This window comes from Palaemon carinicauda, chromosome 8, assembly GCF_036898095.1.
Source record: "Palaemon carinicauda isolate YSFRI2023 chromosome 8, ASM3689809v2, whole genome shotgun sequence".
Taxonomy (NCBI): Eukaryota; Metazoa; Arthropoda; class Malacostraca; order Decapoda; family Palaemonidae; genus Palaemon; species Palaemon carinicauda.
The window spans coordinates 41,705,699-41,727,347 of NC_090732.1; the positions used below are offsets into that span (position 1 = coordinate 41,705,699).

Sequence of the window (21,649 nt, forward strand, 5' to 3'; positions counted from 1 at the left end):
CTAACGGGTGCAGCGTCAACCTTCTCCGCACGATACTCCTGCATGAAAGAAGCTAACTGAGTCTGCATAGACTGTAGCAAGGACCACTTAGGGTCTACAGCAGCAGGTGCGGCAACAGACGGTGTTACTGCCTGTTGCGGTACCACTTTGCCTCTCTTAGGAGGTGTGCAGTCGTCGGAAGACTGCAGCGAGTCCGAACTGACCCAGTGGCTACACCTGGGCCGTTGGACTTGCGCGGAAGGGACCTTGCGTTTAAGAGGCCGTGAGACCTTGGTCCATCGTTTCTGGCGTGAAACGTCTTCCGCAGACGAGGAATGAACGGGCTCACTCGTCTTCTTGTGGGTGGGGCGATCTAGGAAAGATACGTCCGAAACCACGGAGGGAACGTCTGTCCGCTGATTAAAGCCTGTCGAACCCTTTGGTCGTACGACATTGCTTCTCCCCTGGGCTTGGGAGCTTGCAAGAGGTCCCGGACTGGGAGGACGACAGGCACGAACAGACGCACCCTCATGCGTAACACTAACACTTTTCACTGCACCAACACTCACTTCACTTCCCACTGCACTTTTACCCTTCAACTCCCTGACGTCAGCCATGAGTTGGTTGCGGTCACTCGCCAATGACTCGACTCTCTCACCCAGAGCCTGGATGGCACGCATCATATCTGCCATCGAAGGTTGATGAGTGCTAGAAGGGGGGTCGGGAGCAACCACTACAGGGGAAGGAATAGGTTGTGGGGCATGGGGAGAGGAAAAATCAACTGAGCGAGACGAACTCCTCCTGACTCTATCTCTCTCTAGCCTACGTGAATATTTCAGGAATTCTTGAAAATCGAATTCCGAAAGCCCAACGCATTCCTCACATCGATCTTCCAATTGACAGGTTTTACCCCGACAATTGGAACAAATGGTGTGCGGATCGATAGAGGCCTTCGGAAGACGCCTTGAACAGTCCCTAGCACTACACTTCCTGTATTTGGGGACTTGAGAAGGGTCAGACATCTTGAATTAGTCAAAGGGGGAATTCAAAATCTATCCAAGTCGTCAACAAATAATCCAAAATTCAATAAAAGAATGCAAGGAAGTATTGAAGATAACCTCTGCACAGCGAAAGCTAATAACCAGAAATGAATACTTCACCAAATAACGTGAAAATCAATCCAGAAAGCAACAGCGTATTTAGTAGGTCTTGCCAGTGGCACGACAGAGAGAAAATTGGTTCTGTGTTGACATGGAGTACTTGAGTACCTGCTCGACAGATGGCGCTGTTGATGTACACCCCCACCTGTATAGCGATCGCTGGCGTATTTTGTCCTTAGGTTTTTCTGTCGGGCAGCAGAGCTGACAGCTATATGATCACCGGCTAAGTTTAATATTGAAAAATAATTATTATCAAAATAGAAAACAAAAAATTTGGTTAACTTCTTTCATTCTAATTTGATATTCCAACATTATTCAAATTTGAGGAAAACATTGGTTGGGCGATCGAAATCAGGCTTTCAATGATTGAAGTGCTTAACTTTCGCTTGGCTTTATGATAGCCGTTTTCACTTTTCTCACAAATTGAGGCAATTAAATTTTATTTACAGAGAGAAGGCTATTCCCACCAATTTTCAAATAATGATAATAATAACAACACATATCCATAAAGCAAGATATGTCTGTGTGTCTCAATGGCTTGCAGATCTCTCTCAATGATTGTTATATTAACCTGAGCTTTCTGATACTTCTTGCTCATGGTACGATAGTGAGCATCTTTGATTTTGATTTTTCCATTAATTTTCAACACCTTTATTTTGAAGTTTTTCAGAATCAAAACCACTTTCAAGTTTCCCGAATTAATATTCAAAACATCGTTACTATCTATGAAGAAAGAAGCATCTGTATCTGTTGCTCACGTATCTTTCCAAATGATTGTAAGATCAACCTTTATTTATCAAGATATTTGGATTAATTCTCAAAACCTTTATTCTGAAGTTTTCAGATTAATATTTAAAATATCATTAGCTAGCCTATCATTAAACGTTAAAATCAACATGTAACCAAATCTAGTCAATTGCATGCTCTCGCTCACAGATTCTATTTTAACATCCCCCAAAGGAATACATACTTCCTATGGGCATTGCACTAGCAATTAAATTGAAAAGGGTTAAACATAATCATTAAAATTGGGAGAGGTGACAAGCTATGATTTTAAACAGCTCTGTGCTGTCAAGAAAACTGGGAATGCATAAACAAACACAAAGTAATATTGAATGGTAATTAAACCCCTCTATTATGTTAATGCCATTACTAAAAAAAGTGGACAACTAAATCATAACTTGATTACTATTACTTTACATAATAGTAGATGAAGACTTCTCACTTCCTGGAGCTGAGCATGGGATGTCATAAAAGTATGAAGATGGCCGCTTGGCGCAAGTTAGTGTGCAAAGTAGCATTGTCCCCAGATTAATACTGATTCAAGGTGATAACATATCAACTTCCTGATAGTTTTAGCAGTAGAGGTTCTGTGACGAGTTCAATAGAGCCTGAACTTCTTATAGCAACGTGCAAAGGCAGTGGTGGTTCTGTGATGAGTTCAATAGAGCCTGAACTTATTTCATCGTACTTTGCATGTTGAAACACTGGCCCTAGAGCAGAGGAGCAGGACAGCCCTTGGAGACCCCACAGCACATTAACCCAAAAAAATTACTGAACTGTGCAAAGTAGCATTGTCCCCAGATTAATACTGATTCAAAGTGATGACATATCAATTTCCAGATAGTTTTAAAAGTAGAGGTTCTGTGACGAGTTCAATAGAGCCTGAACTTCTTATATCAACGTGTAAAGGCAGTGGAGGTTCTGTGATGAGTTCAATAGAGCCTGAACTTCTTATTTCAACGTGCTTTACATGTTGAAACACTGGCCCTAGAGCAGAGGAGCAGGACATCCCTTGGAGACCCCACAGCTCATTAACCCCCAAAAAATTACTGAACTTTGGGGGCTGTGGTACCAGAGTAAATAATTTGCTGTTAATTAATTTTCTTGAAGTTATACAGTACAGTAGTATCAATTGTCTAAGTGTTGGATAATACCGTATTAGTGTATAATTTTAAAAGTTTGATAACTGGAATACGTTTATCACACAACCTGGAAGCTTGAAAGATTACAAAGTTTACTTTAGTTTATGATTGGTTACCTTTGAACTAGAAGAGTCTCAGGTAATTGATAAAGATTATTAATCTCTGACATTACATTTCCTGTTTCCTTCATTTACCCAACTCCATAAGTGTGAGAGTCTGCAGTATGAGCATCAAGGTACTGTATATTCATAGAAACAAATGGAATTTTGATAAAATTTATTAATTTTATATTCACTGATGTTCTTATATGGTCCCCTTAATCTACTGATTTCCAGAGGTTAGGGATGTGATTTCAACTTCTGAAAATACAAAACAACTATAATGTAAGCTACCAATTCCTGGAAGATTACCATCAACTGCCAGACTAACTCAATACTTAACATGAGGGCAAAGTATTTTAGTAAGGAAACAAAATTGGATATTTTTCAATTTTAGGGTAAACATTAACAATTAAAAAGCTTCAAAAGAAAAGGACTTTGAACATCAAATGAGTATAGCAATAATAAATTCTATGATTAAAATGCCATTATTTAAAATCTGAAGTGATATTGTTGTAACCAGTAAAACCTAAGTAAAGGATGTGATAAAATATCCGTGTAAAAATATTGGTAGTTATACCAATGGGATTTTTCTTATTAATTATTTTTCTGTGAATTGACTCTTCCGTCTAGGTCTTTCTGGCTTTTAATTCCTTTCTTTATTTTAGATAGTCAGCAAAGAAAGAACAATCAGATTCAGTAATGATGGGTCTCTTACTCTGGACAGTCCTCAAGTAATTCTTTTTATGTTAATTGTGTTTTTCCTTTTGGTGCATTTGGTATCTTTACATTTCCCACATTGAAAGTATTTTCTTTTCTAGTTAATGTGTCCCTTACTTTTTGTCCATCTTTGGATATAAAAACTGAAAAAAACTACATACAAAGTATATTGATTTTATTAACAATAAAGCCAAATTATAAATATATAACATTTGCTATTTACATACTCTAGGATTTGCAGACTAAAGATATTCAACAAACATTTATAAAAAGCCTTCAAACTTAGGACAGGAATGGGTACAGCACTAGGACTTTCAAATATATCCAACATAATCCCTTATCTAGCAACTATATATATACAGTAAAAGGATACTACGGGACTAAAGAATTTATGGCTCTTATAAATGCTTTTGAGGATCATGAAGGGTTTTGTAGCACAAAAAAAAAGTATGCCAATACTAGAGTCCTCAAATTCCTAATTTTCTTCCTTCCTCTGAAATAGCTTTAAATATAATAGATGCCAACTTTTATACAAACCCATATTTCCCAATATTATCAGTAGAGTTTTTATACATAGCATAGAAATCATTCACTTTAAGAAAAGGCACTATACTTATAGCTATTACTAACTGTTATATGTAAATGAACCTTTAAAGCGAAATGGAAGATGCACAACAGCTACAGATCAGTTTTGAAGCCATTTTTCTTATTTCCAAACGGCAAAGCTTGATATAAGAGGTAGTGCACATAGGACCTGCATATCAGCTTGTCATCATCTATTACTTTGACCTATATGGCAAAATGAATGGGAAAAAACAAACATGAAGAAAATCTAGTTCCAGTTAAATGAGGACTTTCAATTAATTGGAAGTAAGTTTCTCATTCCTGTTTCAATTTTAACTTTCAATCAACCCCAGTTAAATTTCCTATGTAAAATTAATTTATTTACTAGTAATTTTCTTTTTCATGTCATTTTTAGCTTTCATTATCCACGTTTTTCATTATTAACATGCTTCATTTAATTCTTATTCTACTGCCAAATGAATAATACTCAAGTAATTTACTGTATTTGCAAATACTGTTTCAATGTACTATTATCCACCTTCAATTTTAGGCCTTCCTTTCTCTGAGTAGTCTACGTTAATTGCAAACCTTGTGCCAAATTAGATCAACTTTACACAATTTTATTAGTGTTAAATCCCATCACCCAAGTTGATGACAATATATTTGTGGAAAATATGCCTCAAGCTTAGCAGCTCAAAAAGTCTAAAGTTTAAGTTTCCCGAGGAGTCTGATTCATATGAAATCTGGATTCAGAATTTCCAGATCCTGTAAATGAAAACAGGTATGACCTTCACTAAATCTAAATGATGGATTATTGTCATTTTGTGAGGGAAGGAAGGTTTCTCCTTTTAGTGCCAATCTCCAGTTTTAATATGGTAAGAAGCTTTCATTTCTAAGTTAGTATTCAATATTAATATGTATAGAGTACACACTAGATTCATCCCCTAATTTCAAACTTTCTAAACTAAATTCATTTCCTGAATCCTTGCATGAAAAAAAAAATATGGAATCAACTATAATAGGAAAATTTCATCATAATTGAATATATGTGATGATGAACTCCCTATCTACCTCTTGAATGTGTTTTTCCTCAATTCTTTTTATTTTCATCTCTGGGAGGATGACCATGTTCAAGGTGGGAACCTTCTGTGCTCCCAGTTTCCATTACATTTTCAAGTAAAGTATGAACTTATCACTGACTTCCTTCATATTTCTAGGTGAGCAAGAGCCATCCTCTACATCTATCTATTTTGATAAAATAGGTTTAAAAAAGAAGCTGTGCATTTCCAATGCATCATATCTAAATACCTGTTAATAATTTTTTAGTTACCATTTCCTTCACATTATTGTTTAAAGCATTTTATAGAACCAAATCGTCAATACCAACATGCTTGCCTTAAATCCATCTAAAACGCAGCTGGCATAGATGGTTGTTTATACTTCCACAGTCACAAAAGAGATTTTCAAGGTATAATTCATAATTTTTATCAATCATATTAACAAGTCTATGAAAAGAAGGCTACTACAATAATAGCCATATCATTACAAAATTGCTTTGCTTATTCTTACTTTTGAGTAAAAATCTAATACATATTTTGAGGGAAAAACAAATGCAGCTTCTCATGAGACAATTTATAAAATGCGATATTAAAAATAAATTCATGGCACATACATAAAATTGATTATTATTTCTGAACAAACCAAAAACTGGAATGGAGATACACAATTAAAAACACAGCTAACAAAAAAGATAAAAGATTATCTCATCTCATCACAATTGAGCTTATATATAAGGATACCGGTATATAATTTCCTTGGGATTTAAACAATATCTACAGTTTCATATGGTTATGAAGAAAACCATGAGGGGAGGCAAGCAAATACAACTTGAGATGATTTAAAAATAAAAGGAACTTCAATAGACCATTCCAGTTTAATAGAAGACATCAGTACTGGATTTTACCACTACATATTGCCTATATCAACCTCGACACATATAGGAATATTTTAGTTTTGCTGTCGCAGAAAGGTTTTTGGATCTACTGTACATATAATCAAAATATCAACCAGCTTCTATAATGAGTGATGGAGCTGATATGGAAAAATGTTAACCTTGCCTAAAATGATATGAAACTATAATAATATACTTTTCCACAGAATGTATTAGTTGACCATTATACATTATATCATGTACAGTACAGTAAAAAGCTTCCATGTCTCTTTGTTCGAGCCAATGAAAGTTTAAAAAAAAAAATTTTCCTTTGCCAACCTACGACTAAAATGATAAAAGAACAATGGTAACTATTATATCACTAACCAAATTACTGATAACCTTTTTAAATATCAACTTGTAAAAAATATAATTTGTCATAAAGTACAACGAGACAAAGGAATTATAATAAGTATCTTCAAAATGTTCATAGAAGTACTAAATGAGCAATGCATTTTACTTGAATTTTAGTAAAAAAATATTACTTTAGTTTAAATAACCAAAGTAAATCTTCATATACTGCAAATATTTACTATTCAAAAGGTCTAATTCAATAAAACTATATTTCTTGGGTCAATAAAGAAAAGTAGTATGAACTTTAATTCCACATGTTAGTGTATGTATAACTAGTAAAAATCATTAATTCATATTAAACAACTTTCCATGTTAAACCACTTTTTATCCAAAATTACAGTCATTTGATACAAACACAGGATTTTCAAACTTTGTATCTAATATTACATTGTCATATAATGTAAAGTAAAAACAGGATTTTAAACTAAAATAATTCATCCTGTTATCTTTGAATAATAGGCTATTAGTTCTGAAGTGCCAATTTCAAGCCCTCAAAATAGAAATAAAAGTACAAAATGATTCTCTCTCACGGCTATCTAACACCTCCAAGAAACCGCTACACCACCACCAATCTGCCGTCAGAGAGTTAAGTGGAGGAAAGCTGGTCCAGAGTTAGCACCAACATAGAGCATGATATAGATTGATGTTGTAACATCTTTAATCAAACATATTACCTGAATGAAAGGAGGTAGGATAGAGGAACCTAATATTATTCTAAGGCAAGTATAGAAATAATGATTTTCAATTTATATTCAAACAATAGGCTGAATTTAACACTTTCAACTTAGAAGGAGTTAAGTAATGCCATTTATTCATGGAATATTTCTCTCTTTTTATCTTTTTTAAGCATTCTTAGTCATGTTATTTTGAAGGCGAAGAATCCAATTACAGTACATATTATTATCTATTTGTAAGGAGACAAACTACTGTATATGAAATGGTAACCTCAACCCAAAACTGTGAAACTTTATAACAAATTCTTATATAGCATTTAAATTCCATCTAATCTTATTACCTATATAGTTGTTTAATAATTAAGGCTTTTAATAATTTCTGAAGAAAGGTGTAATGTAATGTTTTAGAATTGAATTTATGACCATGGCCTCAGATTGGAAAAAAAGGTCTTTGGGGCCAAAAGGGGGCTACAAGATAAATCCTACTGTACAAGGATTCCCAAAATTTGTTGAGAACAGTCTGATTCATGGCTATGGCACAGAAATCATCCATATCTACTCAGTTTTCACTATTGCACCCACTGCCCATGACCTGGTGTTAGGTATAAAAGAGAAGACATTGACCTGTTTGTTGAACCTTGTTGCAAATATAATCCCCATTCAGGTTTCCCCATTACTTCCACAATTTTGGAGACAAAGGGATGAAGAGAGCATTAATTGATTGGCTGAAATGTTCATCTTTCTCAGAACAAACTGGGATAACAACCTTACATGCGTCTTCTTTCCTTCTGTCCACTGAAGGAATTGGTCCTTACCCTAGGGGTCAATAATGTCTCCCTGGAGCTTTAGGTACAAGAAAAAAAATTAGTTTTCTTCCCTTCAATTTAAGTAAGGTTGAAATGGATGACAGAGGGAGATGTGTTTAATAGCCTCAGATGCCAGGTTTAAATATAATAATACAAGACAGTTTCATGAAATATAATTTGAAAAGGTCTAAGAACAAGGAGAGAGGGAAAGATGGATTCTTGATTAAAGATATTCACAATTTTACCAGGTTATGATATACTGCAAGAGGAACTTAAATGTTAAATTACAAATAGTAATACGTATTCAACAAATAAAAACTAGAACTGGAAGGTATTAAGAGAGGTTACGATAGTACCTATAAAACTATTTTCTACTGACACAGCTGTAGAAATCTCAGATATGGGTAACAACTGTGGTTATAAATTCTAACAATTTTGCCAAAGATGTCATCTACTTTATTTGAAAGGCCCAAATTTACATTATTGGCCACAACCTCAACAACAATGCCACCATGAAAAACAATGACTAAAATCTCTATTTTTACCCAAAAATCTCTTCCAATGCTTTGAGTATATTTCCTTGAACCTAGTCTTAACTAGTTTATGATATCAATTAATCTTGGCAATGAACAACTGAAGAATTGGTGGCCCTGCATGGGACATGTCGAATGAGGATCAATTGTGTCCAACTTGTTCTTGCATCAATACAGTATCTTGATAAATTACCCAAATAAGACTTACTTCAATAATGTTGGAACTTGAATACGTTTTACTATAAAGCTTTACAAAGCGAAAACTACAATTAGAAACTGCAAAATTATTTGAAAAAGAAAGGTTAATTTATCATCAAATGGTATAACAAAATGAATCTGAATCAAGCTCTTTGTTGGTGCTCACTGAGGACCACGTTCCCTTCATATATCTCTTGTAACTTAGAAGATCTGCGGTCTTATGGAGGAGGTAGGTGGCCATGAGAGAAAAAAAAACGATATATCTATTTTGATGCCATGAAGTTGACACTCTAGAATTAATTCATATTATTTGAAAGTAAAGTTTATGAAGATAATTACATATTTTCCAACTCCTGCTCAAGTCACAAACTAATTACGAAAGACAAATTTATCTAAAGGAAATACTTCATAAGTAGCATAGATGGAATATGGTAATACTGAACTCACAAAAACATTTTCAGTATACCAATGAGCATGAACATATCCCCTTACAATAACAAATACAAATGCAAGATGAAATCAACAAAATTCACCTAACATTACATTCAACAGTATGGTTATTTATATGACTACATATGCCCACCTAGAACAGAACTGCATTTATCAAAGCTATGTTTCAGGTTGGTGGCATGAACTGTCCGCACAAGGAAATATGCAAAAGAAGTCTACTGCAACAATACTTACAAATATCACCATCTCGTAAACATTTACAAAATCACTTATCACAGTTTCAGGATATTGCATTACACTAAATTTTAGTGATGCTGTATGAATCTGAATATTCCTTAATTTATGTAATAGATTGATATAAATCTTCAATCTAAACTTATACTTAACATTCTCTAACATACTCTACTAATGTAATAGTGTATCACTTACCATCTTCTACCGCAGAGCCTTCAGATCCCAACAAATTAGTCAAATATTTATTGTTTGATACAGGGGTGGTTATTCCTGAAGCTGATGGTATTAAAGTAGGCAAAGCAGAATTAACTTCAACCAGACTTGGTGAGGATGAAGGAATATGTGGCGTAAAAGTAGGTAGTGTTGGCGGAGCTGATGCTACAGCAAGCAAGGGAGAATTTCTAGACTCGGTGTTTGTTTTGGTGAAGACAGCCTCTCCAGTGCTAACAAATGGATTAACCTGAAGGAAATTAAAACATCAGGAAACATAAGTATATAAAAATCAAGATCTTTGCTCTGTCACTCAACTCTGAAAAAAATGAAATAGGCATGAAAAAATAATTAAAATTTTTGCTTTGTCATTCTGAAGTGTTAGTTGGCCTTTTTTCATGACTTTGATATTAATTCTGAAGGGAACATAAAAAAAAAATGGCTTCATAGAAAACCATCACGGCCCTTTAATTGATTACCATATCATGCTTTTTTAAATGAGAAACACCATTCAAATGGAATGTTACTAGCACTCATTCCCTCAACTAGATTCCTGTTTAGAACTTTGCTCTCAAACTAATACTTCTACTGTGCTTTTGATAATTAGAGAGGTAGAACCTCAAATCATTAATATTTAGGTGGATGCCACCAAAGTTTCATAAATTGTTTTTCTTTCCTACTTCTGTATATTCAATTTTATTTTCATATAGTTTTAGTTGTGGAAGTGTTATTCATTCTCTAATACTAGTAAGAATATGGTTTAAATTCTCAGTTGTATCAATGATTTTGTAACTTAGCATGACAAATAAATTATTTATCAGATTAAGATTCCTTTTTTTGTGAATTTTTTGTGGGGATAAAACAGACTTATGCTACCTAAACTTTTTATTCAAAATAGGATTGCTGTGTGTTTCATATGTGAGATCCTAAATATCGGTGGTTTGAACATTACACACAAAGAATGCAATCTTTACGCTTCCCTAGATCTGATGGAGAATAGATATTAATGCATAACAATTATATTTAATTGATATAAGGTATCAATGAGTGCAAATAATCAGCTTCATAGATCTGAAGTTGCAAATGTTCTTATGTAGGAAGGCAACCGAAAGAGAAAAGCACTAAATTGATAAAGTAATCCATTTCATAACAAACCATACCTCTAAGGAGGTGCAGATAGGGGCAAAATGTGGATCCCGGTGAGAGTAGGTTAGGTTGCCGCAAAATCATAGCCTAACATTGTCTAGCCTATGCAAATCTACACTAAGTTAATACTAATGCATAGAATCAAAAGACATAGCTGGCTATGGAATACATTAAATCGCAATGGTTTCACAAAATGATTGATAAAAAAAACATTGCAATTAAGCATACGAATATTTTCAAAATCTGCTAGTTTTAATACTCACTAAAATTAGCTTGAAACTTCCTGTAAAAGACTTGAGCTACATGCTATATTTAGGTAATAAAATGCAAATCACTTTACTGTTTTATTGCTCTGAACACCAACCTCTCATCAAATGATTTGGCCCTCAAGCCTCAGGCCCTTTTCAAGGACATTTCACTTGACTCATCTTACCACAAAAATTATACAAGATACAACCTTATAACATTTATTATCATAGAGCTGAATAAATTTTCCCTCCATAGATATATAATTAGTTCTAAGAACCTCTCCTGATGTTCATATTGATTCTTCTCCATAAGTTCAATTTAATCGACATTTCAAATTTTTAGGAAAATCTCCCATTTTCTTTCCCTTCAACAAACATGCCCTTAGTATAGGAAGGAACACTATAGCAGTGAGTGGTAATTGATGTATTAGTCTCTCTTTCTCTTTAGTTCTAAGTCATCCAGTTGTGTTCAGATTCTCTCCAGATTGTTTGCTTATTACTCTGCATTACGATGTCTTTCTCTGGTTCTATTAGTAATTACTGCGTGGAGTGTGCACAGGAATTGTTTTTGGGAGATCGAGATCAGCATTCCCAGAGTGCTGTATGGTATCGTGGACAATACTGAGATCTAAATACCATAACCGTTATGAAGAGCGAGTTTCCCTCACTGTAGCTCTCATGGAAAAGTACACTTCAACGATTACCATTCAAGTTAACAGTTTGAAGCAATGCACTTATTGTCAGTTCAAGGGAAAAGTCAGGAAAGACTAGGTTAATTGATTATAGCAGGGGGACAACTATAATGACAAGCCTCCAGCTTTACAGAATTCACGTAATCAGCCATCTTTCGATAATGATGAACTTCATAAGATCTTGACATCGGTAGCTTCCTTTGTAAAAGTTAAGAATTCCAGTGAATCCTCTCTTATAAGTGGTTACACTGGTCCTATCTGCCCATTTGTCAAACCCAGCCTAACCCTCAAAGTTGAGTCTATCATTAATAGTGTTTCTTTCCACAAGTTCTGAAAGTTTGCAGTGCATTAAATATTGGAATTCTTTAATTACTTATATAATTCTTCTGCTAAACCCTTACAATGCCACAATCCTAGTTGCTCTACAAGACAACTACCATGTGAAGCAAAAGACTGAGTTGATAGTCAAAATCCTAATATTATTTCACTCGCTAAGGTAAGCAATCATTATCATTATTTATTATCATTATTATTATTACTTGCTACGCTACAACCCTAGTTGGAAAAGCAGCATGCTATAAGCCCTAGGGCTCCAACAGGGAAAATAGCCCAACGAGGAAAGGAAATAAATATACTACAAAATATGTACAGTAATTAACAAGTAAAACAAAACATTTTAAGAACAGTAACAACATTAAATCTCTCTTCATGCATAAACTATTAAAACTTAAAAAAACACGAGGAAGAGGTTTGATTTTGGAGTGTCATAGAAGAGCTGCTTACTATAGCTAGAGTCTCTTCTACCCTTATCAAGAGGAAAGTAGCCACTGAACAATTAGTGCCGTAGCTAACCCCTTGAGCGAAGAAGAATTGTTTAGCAATATCAAGTTTTGTCAGGTATATGAGGACTGAGAAAAATGTGGAAAGAATAGGAAAGACTATTCGGTGTATGTGTAGGCAAAGAAAAATGAGCCATAACCAGAGAAAATGATCCAAAGTAGTACTGTCTGGCCAGTCATTCCTTTAAATCTTGTTGGGGTGAATGAAGTTTCAACTAAACTCGATTGTTTGCATCATGTTTCGCTTGGCAGTGTGTTCTGTTCACTTGCAAGCTTGGCCACTAGCTCATTACAAATTAAATTACACTTTTTCAAACTCTAACCTAAATTCTCGAGTGGTAACTAGTGGTTTAGTGCACTTTTCAGTAAAGTCTACGTGATACATGCATGGTATCTACCAGAACCAATTTCTTCTCGCAAAGCCTTTAATTCTGTATTTATTTTACCCCTAAATCATTTTGTTTAAATCAGTTATTTTTATTCAAATAATTTTTTTTTATTTAAATGATTATTTTTTCAATATTACCTACTTGATGCTGTCGATTATTTCTTTCAATCTTATGAGGGTATTTTCTGGTATTGAACTTGATCAATGTTAAATGACACCATAGTTTAATATACCTTACTAAAGATGAGTTTTCATCTTAAATTTAAAACCAAAATTCAGACTAATGATTTAATCGAAACAGACAAGTTATAGTAACTAGTTCATAAATACACAAAAATGAGCAAAACTGCAATCAAACAAAAATACAAATGTACAGCACTTTTAACATAAACAGTAAGAAGTAAACCTAAAAACATATTTAGGACTTCTCCATGTGCGTACTGTACTAGCAACAAAATTTTTAATTCCTATCAATGCTGTTAAAAAAATTAAGACCTTTGCAATTTGTATAATTACAACAACTTCAATTCTTAAAAACACCAAGTTTACCCAAAATGTTATAGCTATTAACCAGGATTTTGTTCATTTGTTATAAATAGTAACTACAGTAGTTTTGGAAGTTTTCTTCTTTCCAAGATATTTTCTAACAGTATACTTCACGATTTTTTTTTACTCTGATTTAAATCAAAACAACCCTGCTTCTAGCCAATCTTTCAAACAGAGAATTTGCAAGACTTCAATCAGAAATGATAGACTGGGTCATTATATCTCTCCTCTTGATAATGTAAGTACTTCCAAACCTCTGCTTATCCCCATGTGATGAAATGTTAGTCTTAAATATTCTAGTACCCCTTTAGTGGGATGATCACTCTTTCCTTCTTCATCATTCCCATCGTTTGCCATGGATTGGCAAATGTTAAACAAGTTCAGGATTTTTGCAGGATGACGCTAACAGCTAGCTCCTTTCTGGTTACAGAGGGAATGGTTTGCATATATGTGGCACTTGTTAGTGCGTCCTAGATGGTTGTTATACAAAACAAATCTGCTCAAATCCTTTCTCAAAAATTATTCTTCCAAACCCATCCATGCTACATCTGACTGCATGGAGATTATGGACTGTATCCTCAGAAACATAGGGTTTCTGAAACCATCTAGACTATTGTGTTCCAAAAAACAGTCAACCAATATTATTTTGATTGGTGCAAAGGTAAGTCTGTCAATGACTAGATCTAGCTAAGTCAGTTAAATTTTTAGGCTTTCTTTTATATGATAAGAAATGTTAATTTCAACCATTAACCCCTTCGCCACGATGACGTCCGTTGAACGTCAAAACATTCCAGATACAATACACTTTGACGTACTGTATACATCATTTACAAATATAAACCACATGGAAGTTAAAATCATTCGTATATCCTGCAAAAGAATACAACGCATAGTCGTATATCCCACCTAGTATATTTCACTAAAATAGCTCCTCCTCTCCTTGATTTTAGCCCCTCCTCTTTCCTTCTTCAGCCAACCAACAAAGACTTTGGGATTCTCGCCTTTACTCCTGATTGTGTCAGGGCTATTTTAGTGTGTCTTTATGTTAGGTTATCATGCGTAAATAGCACTCACTCTAGCTAATGGTGATATTCCCTACGTGAGGCATTACGCTATTCCTGCTGACACCCCCAACATAAAGACATAGCTATCTTCACATCTCGCCCTTCACCAACTGAGACACTTAGAATTCTATTCTTTATTCGTGATATGTTAGGGCTATTTTAGTGTATTTCTATGCTGGCATAGATGATCAAATCACACAGAAACGTCACATGATTCCACAATTTTTACTAGGGATACAGACTATCTCGTCAAATCAACTAAACAGAGTTGTTACTTCATCCCCAAATCTGCAGTAAGTTTAGGATTAACCCAATACCAATATGTTCACCACTTCCTGCTATATGATGAGCGAAACTTTCTGCTCTTTATTACCAAATCGACTAGGATGGACAGTAGATGTCATGCTTCAGGATTAGTCAGATCTAGACATTTACGCCTCTCCTCTATTCACAATCATTGGAAAAGTAATCAACATAATCAGGTTGTCAAATAAGGGGAAGTGAAAAAGAAAATGGTTACCGACTCTTAATCTAAAAACAATTTAATTCTGAATGAATAAAAAAAGACAATGAATTTGAGCACCAAAGCCCACCTTAAGATATAGTGTACTGTATGTAGATTGTAATAAATTTAGGTGTTAAAATTATGAAAAATAAGGAGAAGATTTAATTGGATTGAGACATTTTCAGGTAATTGTTTATAATATGGAGGTATTTTGGTGGTATTTTATATATAAGTTTGTGATGGAATTCCATCAAACAAAGCTTTCAACAACTTGCATGGCTTGTATCTTGGGTAGTAGTCAGAGGGCGAGTGCAGGGGCCGGCAAGCGTCACACTTACAAATTTAAAAGACAAAGTCACGTCTAAATGTGAATCTGGATCATCAGAAGTCATGAGTTGAAAGATAAAACCTAAGATGTAAGACTGCACAAAGAGCGTGAATAAGTTCTTCCAAAGAAGATTGCGTGAGGGCAATGAAATGCAAAATATTACAAACTCGTTTGGGAAATGGATAGCCTGGCAGACAGAAATTTAAAATAATAAAAAAAAGAATAAATAGTTACTCTTTAAATAATAAAAATAGAATAAATAGAAGTTACTCTACCGACAAGATTATAAGAAAATGTCAAGACATAATAAATGGTAATGACTGATTTTCTATCACTTTTAATAAAAAAAAGATCATTGAATGTGTAATATATGCAAAATTTAAAGATATAAGTCATAACAAATGTAACCATGAATAAATTCTCGAAAGTAATAATATAAATTGCAAAAACTGTTTTAATATGGTAATAAGTCAAAAAATTGTGAAATGCAATCATTGTATCACTATAATATAAAGTGCTCCAATCAAGGGACAAAGTATAGAATACTGTATGTATCAAAATAGATAAGTCAACTCAGTCACCAAGCTAGTCTGTACCCACACACCCAAGACTCTGGCAGGGCATACTGCCAATCTCGGTGGGACTGGCCTATCCAGTCAAACATGCTGATAGGATGAGAGGACAGGCTAGTCGAGCCGGGTCTGTCCTATTATCTCCATACACGTTAAGGGTGACACGTTCGCGCCAATCGCGGTCAAATCAGCGTGCCAGTCCTCTGCGTATATGGCCTGCTTTAGGAGTTATTTGGAAGCTAATTTAAAGGAGGGAGGATACAATAGCATGGGGGATTTCTTTACTATTTAATTTAGTGGTTGTCAAGTTAGCAATTCCCCTTAATAGCTTACTCTATTCAGAGGTAAGATTCATGGATATAATTCACAATTGTATAAGAGTAAATAACACTAGCTGAGACAGAGTAAAAACTATTATTATGCAAAGGCTAAAAACTCAATCAAATAACCCCATCAGTCTCTGTAACCTGGCTCTTCTCCAAGAGAGCTCTTGAAGCAGTCATTATCATATAACATAAATAGATTAAAACAGTAGTATTCCCTGTTGTTAAAAATCGAATATGGAACAGCATTCATGGTTATATTATACAAGTAATTTTTCAAACTTTTGTGTAATGGCCTTTTGTCTCTTCTGTTTAGGTGCTGCACTGTATTTCCCATTATATGAGTTAATGATTTCCTGTATTTAGTGTTATATAATTATGAATACTATTGCTTTCATGTCTTTTCTCGCAAAGTTTATTTTTCAGTTACATAAGGAAACAGGAGGCCTGTGAGTGTTATCAAGGGCGTAACACAATGGCACAAATAATAAGGGCTGCCTCTATTATTAAAAAATTTGCAATACTCAAAGGATTCACAGTAACAATCTTGCTAATGTGCTAGTTTTATGGTCATAAAAACTATTTTGGCTAAATAGTTCCTATTATACCAGAACAATCTATAGTTAATTACTGACCATATAATAAAATAAATGAAAATATTGTACTTCATAACTAACCTTGACTGATGTTTGAGCTTTAGCCTGAGCTTTTTTCTCAGCCTTCTCTTCAGTTTTTTGAGCCATTTGAACAGCAGGAAGACGAGGTTGAGGTCGTGGAGTCGATTCATCTTCAAGAAATCGGATAAAGGCTTGTGACAATGACTGTTGGAAGGAAACAAGGGGTTATTTTAGCAAGAAAGAAATAAGGTTCTTCAAGAAATTTAATAAAGGCCAGTGACAAGGTCTAATGGAAGGAAATTGAAGACGTCATCAGTTGGGAAGAATTAAGAATTTTTGAGAAATTGGATAGAGAGGCTTTGACATTGACTATTGGAAGGAAAACAGAAGACAGCTTATCGAAGAAGAAATAAAATTCAATATATCAGATAAAGGTTTGTGGCAATAAATGTTGGAAGGAAACAAGAGAGGTTATCACAGCAAAAGAGAAACACAAATTATTCGAGAGGAAAAAAAAGGTTTGGCATTGACAAAAGGAAACAGAAGAGGTTAGCTTGCCAAGAAATAAATAAATCTTCAAGAAATTGAATAAAGGAATGTAATTAAAAACTGTCAGAAAGAAACAAGAAAGGTTATTTTAATAAATGAGAAATAAAGACAGCACAATTGTTATCATCAGTATTCTAACAAAGTAGTTCAAACAAGGAAACATAATTCTAACATGACTTAGAACACAAATACAAATTGTTATGCCTACCACAAACTCTCAATACATGAATCTCATGACATCCACATTCATAGCATGACTTATGAGAAGCGGGGTACTCATTCCTAATATACATTGCCATTCCCCTTTACCTAGGAATGGCATCCTGTTCTATATTACAGTATTATTATTTTTTTTTTTAAAGCCTGGATGAGCTCATCATTTGGGAGACCAAAGTTTCCAAGAATAATAGAATATACTATCTGGAGGCTACTGTAAGGTCTCTAATATTTCCATGTAGTAAAAAAATATTGCAATACATTAGACGATACTGGCGAAGTCTAGGATGCACTGGTCCAGGATTATGCAATAAAAAAAGTCACATCATACTAAAAAAACTTAATAATAATGATAACAAAAACAATATGTACCATATATAAAGTGACTCGTACAACCCATAGACCAAAGACCAAATGTCGGTTAAAATTGGTCAACATGGTGGAGCTGACACACCATGTAAGGCTTAGAACCTTCCAGGATATCCACTTCAACTGAAGGGAGAACAGTTATGATGGTCTTGAAAATGAATACCACAGAGGAAGATAAAGGAACAGAGAGAGAAACAGCAACCGTTTGATAAAAGACCAGACATCCATGGCCCTTCTATTAAGCCTGACCAACTCAGTTTAAAAATAAAGCCTAAAGGAAGAGAAATCATGTGTGCCCGAGTGTATTCTTAAGCAAGAGAACTCTAACCCACGACAGTGAAATGCCATGGTACAAAGGCTATGGCACTTTGCAAGATTACAGAACAATTGTTTGATTTTGGAGTGACATTCTCCCAAAAGAGCTGCATACTATAGCTAAAGAGCCTCTTCTATCCTTATCAAGTGGAAAGTGCCACTGAAAAATTACAGAGAAGTAGTTAATCCCTTGAGTGAATAAGAATAGCCTTATTATTATCATGAAATTCCCTGTGAGTTGCATTAGACTTATTTGATTCACTAATTAAATCTACAGACATTACCAATATTTCTTTTGTCCCATTTATCTTTATTTGATATACCAAGAACAGGAAGCGGTAGCCTACTGGCCTCTTGGGACAAGTCCACAGAAGAAACATCTTGGGTGGAAAAGGAAGGCTCATCTTGGACTTCCCTGCTGCTCAGGGATACCAATATGTCAGCCAACAATACCCTTCTAAGCTGGCTTTTTAGATGGAATGCTACAAATTCTAAAGACTAGTTTGTATTTTTCCTAGCAATACAAACCCAAGTTATATAAATCTATACTAAATGACTCAAGTATTTTGTTCTTACGCAAGATACGAACCATCATCATTTAAATGGGGAGTCTTCCTTAGGGGAGAGGATGTCTCAGTGGAAGACAGAGCATCTACTCGACCATTTATCCATAGAATAATAATAATAATAATAATAATGACAATCTCTAACCAGCTCATAAGACAGGAAAGGACAAGATGTCAGCCTCAAAAAAAAAGAGATGAGATGCATGAACCAACTTTCATAAATTTTCTGTAAATATTCCTAAATATAAGCTACATTTCTTGAACACACATAAGATATACGCTACCAAATTTTCATGGTATTCCTCAAATTGGTAAAGTTTTATGACCAAATGTACTTTGATCTCTGAAGCCTAATCCAAATAGAAATGCAAAGGCGTAAGTAGTAAATTTTTTTAAAGCTTAATAAATACAAAATTACTATATTAGTCTTATGTTTCATGGATCCCTTACTATAAGTTTATTGAAAGGACAGTTTTTTATGACTTATGAGGTTAACTTGAAATAAACATCTCATTAATTTTTTTGACTTATGCTTTTCTTACACTAACTGTTTAGACTGAATTACATAAAAAGATTTAGGACAAAGACCCTGATTTGGGACCAGGGATATCATTCAAAACTACGTTTGGGGCATTTCCCAAATTAATTACCTCACCATACAATAGATATTTGCCTTGAAAGACAACGCACTAAAATAATTAATGTAGTATGATAAAATCTTTACGTACGGTGTGATCAAGGACATCCACTTTGGAAGTAACATGAACATTGCTAGCAGGAGGGGCAAGAAAGTTTGCTATAGATGATAGCCATGATCGTCCTTGCATATCTATTCCTGTCCTGGCTCTTTCTTCTCCAGAGAAGTCAAGCACCTCTGCAATAACTCGCAAAACTTCTTGACGTTTATCAATAGGCGTGGCAAAATATCCAACCAGCAAGTTTCGCAGTAAATTCCTGTAAAAAAAAAAAAAGATCACAGATGGTAAAATACAATCACTTTTAATCTAAATTGTAAATCTATATTGATGCTGCTAAGCAACAAAATCCATAAATTTTGTTAAATTTTCCCATGAATACCTTATCTATGGTTAACTTGAGATTTCAAAAAGTGAAATATATATATAAAAAAAACTGTAATTCAAGGAATAAATAAACTTACTTTTCAATTTTACCCTCAGATGATGTTTTGAGACAAATAACCTCTTCACGTGCCTTCCTTGCTACTTCCTCTTGAGATGTTACTGTTGGTTTACAAGATACAGAAATTTATAAAAATGATGCAATTGTGAAACAATGCGAAGAGATGGAAGATTTCATTTTGCATCCAAATTAGATTTTGTCCACTAATATATAACCTTATTAACAAAGTTCAAGTTTTGTTTTTAATATAGAAAATCCTATATAACATACAACTAATTCCAATAACCTTTCAAGGTAAAATATTTGCTAAAGACAATAGACTTTATTAGGTATATTAGATTATTAATAAACTTCACAATGTAAAATAATTGTAAACAGAATTTATAACCTTAGTACAATGTCAAAAAATTGACTAACAGTAAAAACAAAATCATATCAAGCCCCTACCATTAACTTTTAGATGTTGGAATGTCAGAGTTGCCATATACTTAAGTACACCAAAAGCTTACAGCTAAAAGTATATATTTCGTAAAATCCATATAAACAAAGTCTTGAATGCACACAAAATAAAAGTCATCATCATACATGGGGCAAGCAGATACACAAATGGTAGTACAGTATTTATGAAAAATGCCAAGCACAGATATCTAAATAAACAAAACTTGTCACTTCTCTACAGTATTGTAGTATTTTGCCCCTCATTAGGGATACAAATGTATCCATATTGAAAAAGATAATGGATATAATGTACACTGAAACTACTGCATATATGGAGAACATACAGTACTGTACTGTACTTAGTTTTTAAATACTGTACGATGTTTCATCAATAACTGACTTGTATATAAGAAAACAAAACTTGTTCTTATTAAATGTTTTTAAGTATTTTACCTCTCAGTATGAATACAAATGTATTCATATTGATAGGGAAATGAATAGTGTATATTGAAACTATATATGAAGAACATATAGTACTATACCTGGTTTTTTAAGACTGTACGATGTTTCAATAGTAACTGAATTTTCCACTAAATCTTATCAAAGCACTATAATGATTAAAAATCATTATCTTTCTGAAAAGATGAGTACTGCATTCTTTGTTTTCAAATAACAAAAATATGATACTGAACTCCTATTACTGAAAATCTGTTTAAAGTAATTCATAACCTTTACAGGGCTCATCCATTTAGCCCTTATTTCCCACTGCATCTTTAGGGCACATGGGTCCAGTGCTCACCTCAGGTAACACTTCAAACTTTTGAGGACAAGTCCTGATATTCACTCAAATTTACAAGCAACAGTACTCATGGATTATGCAGAAGGTTTAAATT

At 34.0% G+C, this 21,649-nt stretch overlaps 1 protein-coding gene across 4 annotated transcripts in view; it reads right to left on the reverse strand.

The window, feature by feature from the left end:
- Positions 1-4,042: 4,042 nt before the first annotated feature.
- LOC137645718 (thyroid receptor-interacting protein 11-like) overlaps positions 4,043-21,649 on the reverse strand; it is a 346,293-nt gene continuing 328,686 nt past the window's right edge. For 3 of the 4 annotated variants that reach the window (XM_068378600.1, XM_068378602.1, XM_068378603.1), the window contains 4 exons: positions 20,338-20,419; positions 19,907-20,132; positions 17,224-17,367; positions 4,043-10,145 (listed from right to left, as the gene is read on the reverse strand). In XM_068378600.1, coding sequence (XP_068234701.1) covers positions 9,873-10,145; positions 17,224-17,367; positions 19,907-20,132; positions 20,338-20,419 — 725 coding nt within the window. In that variant the 3' untranslated portion in view covers positions 4,043-9,872. Of the gene's footprint in view, positions 10,146-17,223; positions 17,368-19,906; positions 20,133-20,337; positions 20,420-21,649 lie in introns of those variants that run through there. The other variant, XM_068378601.1, reaches the window with a different exon arrangement.